The sequence below is a fragment of the Sphaerodactylus townsendi genome, linkage group LG01, assembly GCF_021028975.2.
Source record: "Sphaerodactylus townsendi isolate TG3544 linkage group LG01, MPM_Stown_v2.3, whole genome shotgun sequence".
Taxonomy (NCBI): domain Eukaryota; kingdom Metazoa; phylum Chordata; class Lepidosauria; order Squamata; family Sphaerodactylidae; genus Sphaerodactylus; species Sphaerodactylus townsendi.
The window spans coordinates 110,921,544-110,933,568 of record NC_059425.1 but is presented as its reverse complement, the minus strand read 5'-3'; the positions used below and the strand labels follow the sequence as shown (position 1 = coordinate 110,933,568).

The following is a 12,025-nucleotide window of genomic DNA, read 5'->3' as shown; positions in this document are numbered from 1 at the left end:
GACACGCCCCCCTACCCTGCGCTACAGCTTGGAAGCTACAGCAGTGCGACGCGCCGGAGGCCGGAGGACATGGTAAGGCGTTTGGGAAAGGGGGGGAATGGCGCCTTCCAGCTGCTGCCGTTTGCATGGCAGCGGTTGAAAGCTGCTGTTTCCCAAAAAACCCGGCTTGAGGAGCTGAGGTTGGGGAAACAAGCCCGGCCGCGCTGCTACCCAGGGGAGTGAGAGGCTGGCGCTTGGCTCGCGATGCCAGCTCGCCCTCCCATCTTGCAACAGCTTCCTAGTGACAGCGTTTTTGCCGTTCCTAGGGTGCTGTTATTGGCCTGTGAGGAAAGGGCCTAGGATTCAAGGGACAACCTTAGAGTGGCTGTGCTCATTTCTCCAGGATCAGGGACAGAGGCTAGCATTAGAATAGAGTATGTCACCCTGATACTCTTTGGTGTGTGGGGTCCTGCCAGGGGCAGTCCTCTCTCCAGTGTTATTTAACATTTGTATGCACGCTCTTGCCCAGTTAATCTGGTGGTTTGGGCTGGGTTGTCACCAGTATGCTGATGCCTAGCTGTATCTGTTGATGGGTGGCTGGCCTGATGCTGCCCCATACATACTGGCCAGTTGTTTGAAGTGTGTTGTGAAATTGATGAAGCAGAGTCAGTTGAAATTAAATCCATCAAGGGCTGAGATCCTGTGGCTGGGCCAGGAGGATTTGGGTTTGAGACACCAATGTCTGGTTCTTGATGATGTACAACTGACATCTTTGCCAGCTGTCAGGTGCCTGGGTGTGATCTTAGATGCCTCCTTTACTATGGAGGCGCAAGTCACATATGCAGTTAGACTGGCATTTTTCCATCTGCAGCAAGTTAAACAGCTGGCCCCTACCTGGCCTGCCTGGACCTAGCCATGTAGCAGTCACCTCCAGATCAAAGTTCTGTAGTTTGCTCTATACAGGGCAACACTTAAAACTGATCTGGAAACTTCAGCTGGTTCAGAATGCAGTTGCATGGGTCCTCACACGGACACCATGGAGAGCCCACATCCATCAAATGTTCTGTCAGCTTCACTAGCTCCAGATGCAGTACCAAACCAGGTTCAAGGTTTTGGTGTAACCTTCAAAGGCCAAAGTAGTCTGGCACCGTCATCCCTGCAAGACCAGTATATTCCCTGGAAAGCATTGTGCTCAGCAAATAATTTACTGATTAATAATATTACTCTAATAAATCAGTCAATAAATAATAACTGAGATGGCTCTGGGGAATCACTATTTCAGTCATTTGGGAAACTTATGTGTAGCCAATTGGTATATGAAAGGTTGTCCTGACAGGCAAATAATGTCTCTTTAGGGAATTTAAGATCAACAAAATGGAGTGGGTAGAAGGTTTAGATGCAGCAAGAAGAGAAAGTTGGCAAAGCCGCATGCGCAGAATTGCTCTAAGTGGATAAGTGGAGCTATTTGAATCTTGGTCAATAATTCTTATTTATAGTAAGTTGTTATCAATATTGCGGGGCGGCCAAAACTTCTAAAAAAACATGCGATGCGTGGCATATTTGAAGAGCTGTCAAATGTAACACTGGTTACAGGCAACATTTTCATACTGTCATTCTTATTTATTTTACAGTGTATACACTATGAATGAACCAGCTGCTAGCGGGAGTGAGCAAGATTTTGATGTATTTAGTGTAATGGACTGGAAGGATGGAATTGGTACCTTGCCTGGAAGTGATCTAAAGGTAATAGTTTATCATCTTCAATATGCTTTAGAACAAATACCATAACTGCAGATACCAAGGTATACATTCAAAGACTGCAGTTTAATGCTATATAAAGACTGTGAATCTAAATTCTCTTAGTGCAATGGAATGCTGAAAACAATGGTAACCTATGGCAAAGAAGGGAACAGTTTTTTGCGAGACAAATAGAAATGTAAAAGTATGCAACCGTAATTTTCTAAAAATGTAAAAATGAGCATGATTCAATTCATGAATATGATAACTCTGTTCTGTTCATAATAAATTCAGTGTCAAGTTATAATGGAATGGAATTCCAACCTGCCAATTCTCCCATGGAATGTCAATCCGATAACTGTTTCAACCAAAGCGTCATCACTACTTCTGTGCATTCTCAGGAGAATCTATGGTATAATCAACGAGCACTGTTGGTTTCTTCATCAAGTACCAGTTACTACTGCAGAGCATTCATTTCATTGGCAGCATTCTTGATCCTGTAAAGGTTTAGTCTTATTTCCCGCTTCATCCTGGCAATTCCACTTGTGTGTGGTTTTTTCCTTCTTTATTTTGTTTTGGGGAAGGTGTGTTTCTAGCGTCACATATTGTATATTAGACTTGCAGCTGCTTGGAGAATTGGTCTACCTCCCAATCAGAATCATTTGGGTAGACCTGGCCTCCACAGATGTCAGATCTATCCATTATTTCAGTACTTGAAGGGTAGAAGAATGCAAACTCATCAGCCTGGAGGTGAGTCACCCTGTAGTTGGGAAGCATTTATGGAAGGGGGAAGTTCTGCTCTAGGTATTCCTTTATAAGGTCTGCCTGGAGACAGCCAAGAAGGAAGGAGGCCAGGTCATGTCTTTCAAAGCCCAAGGGCAGGCATAGGTCAAGGAGAGAAGGAACCAGGATGCTTGAATCCCTCCCTGCCCCATTTGCTGAGGCATTGATCACAGCCGTACTAGAAAAGGAGATTCTGAAAGGCAAGCACCCACACCCCAAACTCTACCCCACCCCATGGAGTCTGACACTTCAGATTGTTGTCTACATGCAAATGGAAGTTCTTAGAGTCTCATTCATTGTCCAGATGTTTCATTGTTCTAACTGTTTGTTTCAAAATCCAAATGACCAGAACAGATGAGTTTACAGATGAGGTGAAAAAGAAAAGTGGCTATACAGACTGGATCCTACTGTTGAAGACAATAGTAGCCTAGTGTGGGTTTTAAGGTTTGGAACATTTTCCCATTTGGTAGGCTAAGTAGTGTGTTCAAATCAGAAACACTTCAGTGCTTCACAATTTCTGTGTGCTGTGTAAACACAAGAGTCGATATCCTCCAAACTGAAGAGCATATATAAAAATGTGAAGTACCCTGCTTTTTTGAATCGCTCTGATGAGTGCACAAAATCACCATTACCTCTGGATTCATGTGCTTTTTTCAAACTGGACAAGCTGCAATAATTTAAAATTGGTCCCTTGTAGGGCGGTGGTATTTGGAGTATTTAGACTTTCATGTTTTTCTTTTTTGCAACACTATATTTCCAAAGCGGAATTACAAAGTGTGTCTAATGTATTGTCACTGCATTTAAACAAGCAAGTGTATGAGTTTAAAAACCATTCTCAGACAGAAGCAAGAAAGAACATTGTGGAGCTACCAGCCTAGCAAGGGTAGCTAGTGATGCAGCTACCATCAAATCACTTTTGTTATTCGATCACCTTCCATAGAGGCATTATTATAGTCTTTTTATTCGCAAAGAATGACGGTTATCTAATAACAGCCTCCTTGGGTTGGTTTCAGGGCATAAGACAGCTGACTAATATTTGGGAATAGTATGAGAGCATGTGTATGAGATAAGAATGTTAAGCAAAAGAAATACTTCTCAGGGTTGGCAGAATAAAGTTCATAAGTTTTTTTTATCTTTAAGTTCAGATTATTTTGGATATAGGATATACATTTCCTTTATAAAGATCTCTGAAATTTTGAAGGAAATAGTAAGGAATTTTGTAAGGCACTCTCCCCCATGGAGGGTTTGTTGTTGTTCTTTAACAGAAGGGGAAATTACAGTAGCAATAGTAGCAATAAAATTGGGAAGGTGGTAGTGAGAACGGAATGGATTTGGGGTTTGTTGTTTGTTTGTATCCCTCTATACTAATGATTTATTAATTAAGGAGTGGTGTCCCTTCATATAATCTTCTGTTTTAATCTCATCTAAAACTAAATTAATATTTTTGTATGTGGAAGTGATGTGTGATTGGCTACATGTTGATGTTTTGAGAAGTATGGATCATATTTAGTGGCCCATTATGAATGGAATGCTTACCTTGGGACTCTTCTCTATGCTGTGGGCTTGCAGTGGACTTTCCTCGTGTTTCTCTATTTACGCGCAAGGAGACACTCTCTCTTGGGTGCATAGTTTTTCTGCAGAGAACTCTTCTGACATGGTTCTCTTAACTCCACACATCACCTTGTTCTTAAAGGCACAGATCTCATTACACACTGTAGTCAAGATTGCTGGCTTAGTCTTTAAACTGCACCTTCATAGATATTACTGTTCCAAAAATAATCCCCCCACAAATGAAACAGCAAAGCAGTTCCCTGGACACATGCTGCTAAAGAAGGGAACCATGCCATAGAGTTAAAATTCTCTCCCCCTCCCTTCTCCTCTCTTCCCCATCACTTCTTCTCTGCAGAAAAACAGAGATGTTTCTTATTTCCAATAACTCTCTGTTATTATTCGATTTCTCGAATATAAATGGAATGCAGAGCCTAAGCCCATGTCAATGAACTTATTTTCTTTCACTTGAAGGAGCTGGCAACATGAAAGGGGAGCAAGGGGAAAGGCGTGGATGGCAGTGGGAGGGGGTGGGAAGGCTGGTGGGGGGGGGGAGAAGATGTCTGGGGCACTAGCAAATCCTCCCACTGTGGTGGTGAAGCAAAATTAAAATCATGCTAGAAGTGGTCTCGCTTGCTGCAGAAAAAATGAAAAGTGAAAGTGGGGCTTGAAGAAATATATCTATTCAAGAAATCTTGCTGAGATGCATATTTGCCCCCACCATTCAGCAAACACATTGTGCATAACTGGTCAGTGATACAATGTTTTCCAAGAGATTATCTCTATAGTGTGCTGATTGGTCCAATGCTTGTACTCTGAGGTTGAAATCATTAATTATTTATCTGGAATTTTGTTGTTTCATCTAAGTTCCACTGTATTTGTACCTGAATGGTTAAGAACGATGAATTGCTAACCCTGCAGAAGCTCTCACACTTCGTGAACAACTGATTTCATCATATGTTTCGGTTAAAAAAATTATGTTTTTTAAAAAAACTAACCACAAGGCAGAAGGAAATGAAACTTCACCACCAACTACAGCTTTTGCATGGCTGTTTACCTGTTTGCCACCATTCCCAAACAAATAACAAGGCAAGGAGATCCAAGGCTCGGTTTCCAAGTGATAGCAACTCGCTATTAAGGTGTGTTCATTGTGACATTTGTGGGAAACTAGTTTGTTCTGGAAGTAGAAAAAACAACATGGAAATAAGTTGGAGCCCAGTATGAAAAAAGGTCAAAGAGACTAGCGAAAATAAAAAACCCTGTAATAATTTTTACAAATTATAAATTCAATTACATTTTCAGTGGAATTATATTACATATTTTATGTGTAGTATATAACCACTAGATGGTAGTAGTGTGCTACATTTTTGCTTTTACCTTTTAATTTTACCTTTTAATTTTAATACCATTTAATTAGACCCCTTTTTTTCTAATATAACACTTATCATCTTGTCTGTAAGAAATAAGAACTGGAAACTAATGTTTATTTCACACATCCAGAGTGCCTTTTTATATGGCCTCAAGTATAGTCATCATCTCTCTGTAAGATGGGTCCCTGACACTCATTCCTTTTGTTAGCTGATTCATAACCAGTGAGCAGTGAGCGGCTGAGTAAGGCAGGAGATTAAAATACCTTTACCTAAATCTCATCTCCTGGACTCAGTAGACTGAGCCAATTTGCTGGTCCATCATCTGTTACATAATTCAAAATATGGCCTATTTACGAATTCTTCTACAGACATTGTTAAACATGAAGTCACAGCTGACTTATGGTGACCTCTTGGGTTTCAAGGAAATAAACGTTTGGAGGTGGTTTTCCGTTGCCTCCCTCCATGCCACAGCTCTGGTATTCCTAGTTCAGGACTGAGAATGTATGACTGACCCACGTCCATCCAGCAAGCTTCCATGGTGTGGCTGAGGATTTGAACCTTGGTTTTCAAAGACACAAACAATATAACCTTAAAACAAGATTAAGAGGTCAAAGAATTAAAAACACATAGAAGTATAAATAAAAATTGAAAACAAAACATGTGAACAAGAACAAGGGTCCGTGAGAATTAGTGAGGGATTGCCACACAAAAGTCTTCATCTGTGGCAGAATACAATGATAGAAGGGGCCGGAAATTTCCCTGTGTAGGCAATTCTTTTTAAACAGAATTCCATAATATTGGTGCCATGATCCATGTTGCCCCACATTCAGCCTCAGATGGTTGGGGCACTTCAACCACAGTTCTCGGAGATGACTGGAGTGACTGGATATGTTGAGGGGCAGTAGAAAGTCCTTATGACATGCTAATCCTAAGATGCTAAGGTCGATACCATCACCTTCAGTTGAGCCTGGAAGCAAACTGGGAACCAATGTAGAACTAGACTGGAGTGATATGATCTCTGACCCAGTCCAGCCAGAGTTCTGGCTGCAGCCAAAATCTGTTTCAGTCCGGTAGCCAGGCCTGAAATTAGACTGGAACAAGTGCAAACAATTTACTGCATCCAGTAATTCTTGCGGTTGTTCAGCCACTACTTGTTTAATAACTTGCTCAAGAATGGTCCATTGGAGACTAGATTATAGTTGTTGAAACCTTCTGGCTCTATAGAATTCCCCCCCACCCCCGTTTGTTTAAGAGTAGAATTCTTTAGGAGTGAGTGTACCTGACTATTTGAAGCCCAGGTGAATGTGGCTCTGACACCCTGCAGGAGAGGGGGTCCAACTTAAATGGAGGATCATAGATCCTGCTGGATTCCAGAGTACTGTGGGGAATTATAAAATTTCAAACACATTCTCTGTTGAGGCTGTGTTAAGAGCTTGGGATGTGAAGCTCCTAGTAGTTATTGATAAGGTTGGCCCCTATTGATCACTTCCATTCTTGGGATGGAACCCAGCCCTGTGGTTTAACGAGGGCTGGGAGATGTGCAGAATGATTCTGGGGGAAAATGTGTACTGAATTTGCAGAAGTGTGTTGTAGAGCTCCCTTAAAGACGCTGAAGAAGCAGTGATAGCAGCAAAGAAAAGTTACTTATCTGCGACCACTTCATCTGCTAGTTCATGGCTATGCAAATTGTTTAAGGTATTTTGACATCTACTGATGTGTAAATTTGAAACTTTATTGTCTCAGGAACAGAAAATTAGTAGTAATGCCTCTGCAAAGTTTTTTACTGATGGACAGCTCAATCCAGTTATGGGGAACAGCTCCACAGTGGCTGGGGATGGTGTGATGGAGGTGCCGATTTCAACATGATTTTGGGTGGCACAGAAAGGAGGAAATTTAAATATACTCCTGCTGCCTGAATAGCCCCATAAGTTAAACAAGTTCATAGCACACTTTTCTGTGGCATAAGTCTGCAGCCACAGAGGGGGACATTTCTGGGCTGTTAGGCTGGTAGAAGCCGATTAAACTCAGCTCCACCCTCTGGGAATGTCCCTGGCCTGCCCCTGCCCGCCACTGCACTGACATAACCCTCAGATGGTGGCTACTTCTGAGTGTGGCTGCAGTGGAACTGTGTAGCGCCTGCATGCTGACTTCTTTGCTCTCTTATCTTACACTAAGAGACATCAAAAGCTTAGAAGAGCCTTCAGATGTGCAGCTCTACCTTCAGCAGGCTTGGAGGGCAAATATAATAAGATTCCACTTTTAATGAGTTCCCAACTCCTATGCATTTTTGGAGAAATCAAAACCAAAGAAAATGTATTTTTTGGTTGTATCTTTTATAACAAGCTGCAAACAAGGTCATTAGTAGGAACATTACTAGGATGCCCTGATAATTTATGCCTTGAAAAACTGCTGATAGATGAAAAACTGTAAGATTTGAAAACAAGTTGCTAAATTTTGTGCTGTGGTGTTTAGAGTGCGTAGTGGGCTAAATAACCAACATATGGGTAATGTTGACTTTTAAATGTAAATTAAGCTTAATGGTACTTTAACTTGCTTTTGGTAGATATAGTAATTTTTATCTACCATATATACTCACATATAAGTTGACTTTTTCAGCACATTTTTTGTGCTGAAAAAATATACTGATTTATCAATGATGAAGGTGAGTGTGTATTTTAAAAAAAAAAAAATATTTTAGGGTTTTAATTTTATTCTAGGCATTGCCAGTAGTTTATAGGCTAGTGGCACCAAAATTTCAGGGTATCTTTAAGAGACTCTCCTGATGATACCACCCAGGTTTGGTGAAGTTTGGTTTGGGGGATCCAAAGTTATGGGACTGGGGTGCCCCCACCCCACAGAGCCTAAATGGGAGCTAACAGATGGGGCTGTACTTTGAGGGTCCAGCAACTTTGCTCCTTGAACCAAACCCACTAAACCTGGGTGGTATCATCAGATAATCTCTTGCTGATTAGCCAGGTTTGGTGATAGGATCCAAAGTTATATGGACCCCCCCCCAAAGGGCTGAGTGCCCCTTAACACCCCATTGTTTCCAATGGGAGCTAATAGTAGATGGGGCTGCATTTTGAGGGTCCATAACTTTGCTCCTTGAACCAAACCTCACTAAACCTGGGTGGTATCATCAGGATAATCTCTTGCTGATACCAGCCAGGTTTGGTGATGTTTGGTTTAGGGGGTCCAAAGTTATGGATCCCCAAAGTGGGTGCTCCAATCCCCCATTGTTTCCAATGGAAGCTAATAGTAGATGGGGCTACCCTTTTGAGGTGCAACTTGGACCCCTGAACCAAACTTCACCAAACCTGGAGATATTATCATCAGGGATAATCTCTGCTGATACAACCAGGTTTAGTGATGTTTGGTTTAGGGGTCCAAAGTTATGGATCCCCAAAGGTATTAACTCCAATCCCCATTGTTTCCAATGGAAGCTAATAGTAGATGGGGGGCTACCCTTGCGAGGGTCCATAGCACGGATTCAGTCAAGCTTCATAAACAGAGTAGTATCATCAGGAGGGTCTCCTAAAGATACTCTGAAATGTTGGTACTGCTAACATAAACATTCCTCCCCTGACAGGCACCCTCAAATTTTCTCCAGATTCTCCCCTTTAAAATCAATGCACCCCTTTCTGAGTGGATTTAAAGGGAGAATCAGGGCTTACAGAGCTAATTTACAGTTTTTCTTTGAAATAAATATTCAAAAACATTTAACTTACTGATGCCTCAATTAATGTAATTTTATTGGTATCTATTTTTATTTTTGAAATTTACCAGTAGCTGCTGCATTTCCCACCCTAGAGCTTCATCATAAGAACCAAATAAGTTTTCCCAGTTTTTTTGTGATAAAATTAGGTGCCTATTATTATTATGTCTATTATTTTTCATTTTATTTATTTATTTTCTCAAATTTCTTAATTGCCCCTCCCAGAACTAGCTCGGGGCAATTTAAAGAATGAACGGTGATACTATCTCAGCATACTTAAAACCCGTAAAATAAAAAGTAGAGCAGGGATCTAATTAAATTATAGTTAATCTAATTAAAATTTAATAATGTGATGAATGCTGCTAACTGAACCAACCACTGTGGCTGGATCGGAAGGTAGGCCAAATAAAAAGATGGTGACAACCACGGGAATTCACAACTGCAGTGGAGAGGCACATTACCATGGGGGTAGATGGAAAACGGCTGGACCTTAGCGAAATGCCTGGCGGTACAGCACAGTTTTGCAGGCTCTGCAGAACTCCATGAGGTCCCACAGGGCCCTGATCTCCTCTGGGAGCCTGTTCCACCAGGTAGGGGCCAAGGCTGAAAAGGCCAAACGGACATCTTTGCTCCTGATTTTAATGTCTGCTGGGGATTATATTGGAAGAAGTGGTCGTGCAAATATGCTGGGCCCAGACCATTAAGGGCTTTAAAAGTTAACGTTAAAACCTTGAACTTGATCTGTCTCTCAACTGGTAACCAATGCAGCTCATGCAGCATAGGTGACACATGCGCCTGTAATGAAGTCCACGAAAGGAACCAGGCAGCTGCATTTTGAATCAGCTGCAGTTTCCAGATCAGTCTCCAGGGTAGCCCAGCGTAGAGAGCATTGCAGCAGTCCAATCTGGAGGTGACCATCGTGTGGATAACTAGCTAGATCAGAAAGCGATCGATAGGGGGTGAGACATTTTGTGAGACATATGTATTTTCTGTTGGTCTAAGACCGCAATAAATCTGAATCTGAAATGCACTGGTGTTGCCCTCAGCTGCTCCCACGGGATTGGGCCAAAATCTCTTCAATAAACTCTGAATTGGGCTTGGGTTGTAACCTGAACCAGACTGAAGAAATATCTAACACATTGTCTGGTCTGTTTATGGATCACATTGACCCAGTTACCATGATTGAATGTTGACAAGATTCTGGGATCTATGAAGGCTATTACTTGTGCTCCAGTATCTGTGAAGTCTACTATTTGTACAATCCTTGTCCATCCTGATAGCTGAAATTATGTAAGAACTGCATGAATGAGTTATCTACCCTAAACCAATAACAGAGTACCTCCCCTCAGCCATCAAAGAGGCAGTCATTTGTCTCCTACTTATGAAATGATACTTTCAGAAAAGTGATGTAGCCAATTACCAGATTGTTTCTAATTCCATTTGTACAATGGGATAAAAAGTAGTCGTCCTAAGTTTTCCTTGTTTTTAAAATCAGTTTCGAGTGAATGAGTTTGGAGCACTGGAAGTGATCACAGATGAAATGGAGATGGAAAGTGTTAAGAAGGCCACAGCTACTACAACATGGATGGTGCCAACTGCTCAAGAAGGTCAGATAGTAATTTTTTTGTTCATTACTATACAAAAGCCAAGTTATTTAGTATATTTGGCAGAAATTAAGATTTCTGATCATTTTAATTAATCAAATGAAGCTTGTTACATTCTGCTAAATAGTTCCCACTGGAAAAAAATGGAATTTCCACTAGATCAGCGTAATTTGGTGAATTTTGTTCTTAAATTAGCATCTTCAGCAGAACTATCATGTTGCTATTTAGAAATAGTTTTGCTTAGACTGTAGCTGAATTGTATGTTAGAAGTCCTGCCCCGTGTGATATTGGAGTTAGTAGGACACTAGGATTAAACTGGCGTAATGCCCATTGGGCAAGGTCGGCAGCTGCCCAGGGCATCACCTTGTGGGGGGCATCAAAATGCTGGGTTCGTTTTTGGGTATTTCAGTGGTTTTCCATTTTTGGCCTGCAGGGGGCGCAGTTTTTAGGCTAGCAGCACCAAAATTTCAGCGTATCACCAGGAGACTGTCCTTATGCTACCCCCCAAGTTTGGTGAGGTTTGGTTCAGGGAGTCCAAAGTTATGGACTCCCAAAGGGGGTGCCCCTATCCCCCATTGTTTCCAATGGGAGCTAATAGGAGATGGGGGCTACAGTTTTGAGGGTCCATAACTTTGGCCCCCCTGAACCAAACTGCACCAAACTTGGGGGGGGGGTAACATTAGGGCAGTCTCCTGATGAGACCCTGAAAGTTTTGAGACTGTGCCTTTAGAAATGTGCCCCCCACAGCCTGCAACCCCCATTGACAGCAATGCAGAAAACTCAATGCAGAACAAAGATTCTTGGGCAAATTTCTAGGATGTTCCTGCAGGGGGTGCATTTTTGGATGTATTGGCACCAAAATTTCAGGGTATCATCTGGAGATGATGGCACCCCCTTAGCAAAGAATGGGGGATGAGGCACCCCCTTTGAGGGTCCATAACTTTGGACCCCCTAAACCAAACTGCACCAAACTTGGAGGGGTCCCATCAGGACAGTTTCCAGATGATACCCTGACATTTTGGTGCCGCCCCCTTCAGAAACATCCCAGAAATCTGCCCTGAGGATACTCCCCAGGTTTGATGCAGTTTGATTCAGGGGGGGCAAAGTTATGGACCCTCAAAACTGTAGCCCCCATCTCCTATTAGCTCCCATTGCACGCCTTTATTGGCATAGACAACAGTACAACAATAATAAAAAACAGATTAAAAAGCATATACAATTCAGTAAATAAATGTTATGTCGAAGGAAATCTATTGGCGTTTAGTAATTTCCAGGAGAAAGTCTGCCAC

General features: G+C 41.9%; 1 protein-coding gene across 5 annotated transcripts in view; it reads left to right on the top strand.

The window, feature by feature from the left end:
• The window catches only part of L3MBTL3 (L3MBTL histone methyl-lysine binding protein 3), a 71,987-nt gene that overhangs the window by 12,328 nt on the left and 47,634 nt on the right, over window positions 1-12,025 (top strand). For all 5 annotated transcript variants that reach the window (XM_048490867.1, XM_048490829.1, XM_048490847.1 and 2 more), the window contains exons 2-3: window positions 1,611-1,722; window positions 10,628-10,739. In XM_048490867.1, coding sequence (XP_048346824.1) covers window positions 1,621-1,722; window positions 10,628-10,739 — 214 coding nt within the window. In that variant the 5' untranslated portion in view covers window positions 1,611-1,620. The remainder of the gene's footprint in view (window positions 1-1,610; window positions 1,723-10,627; window positions 10,740-12,025) is intronic.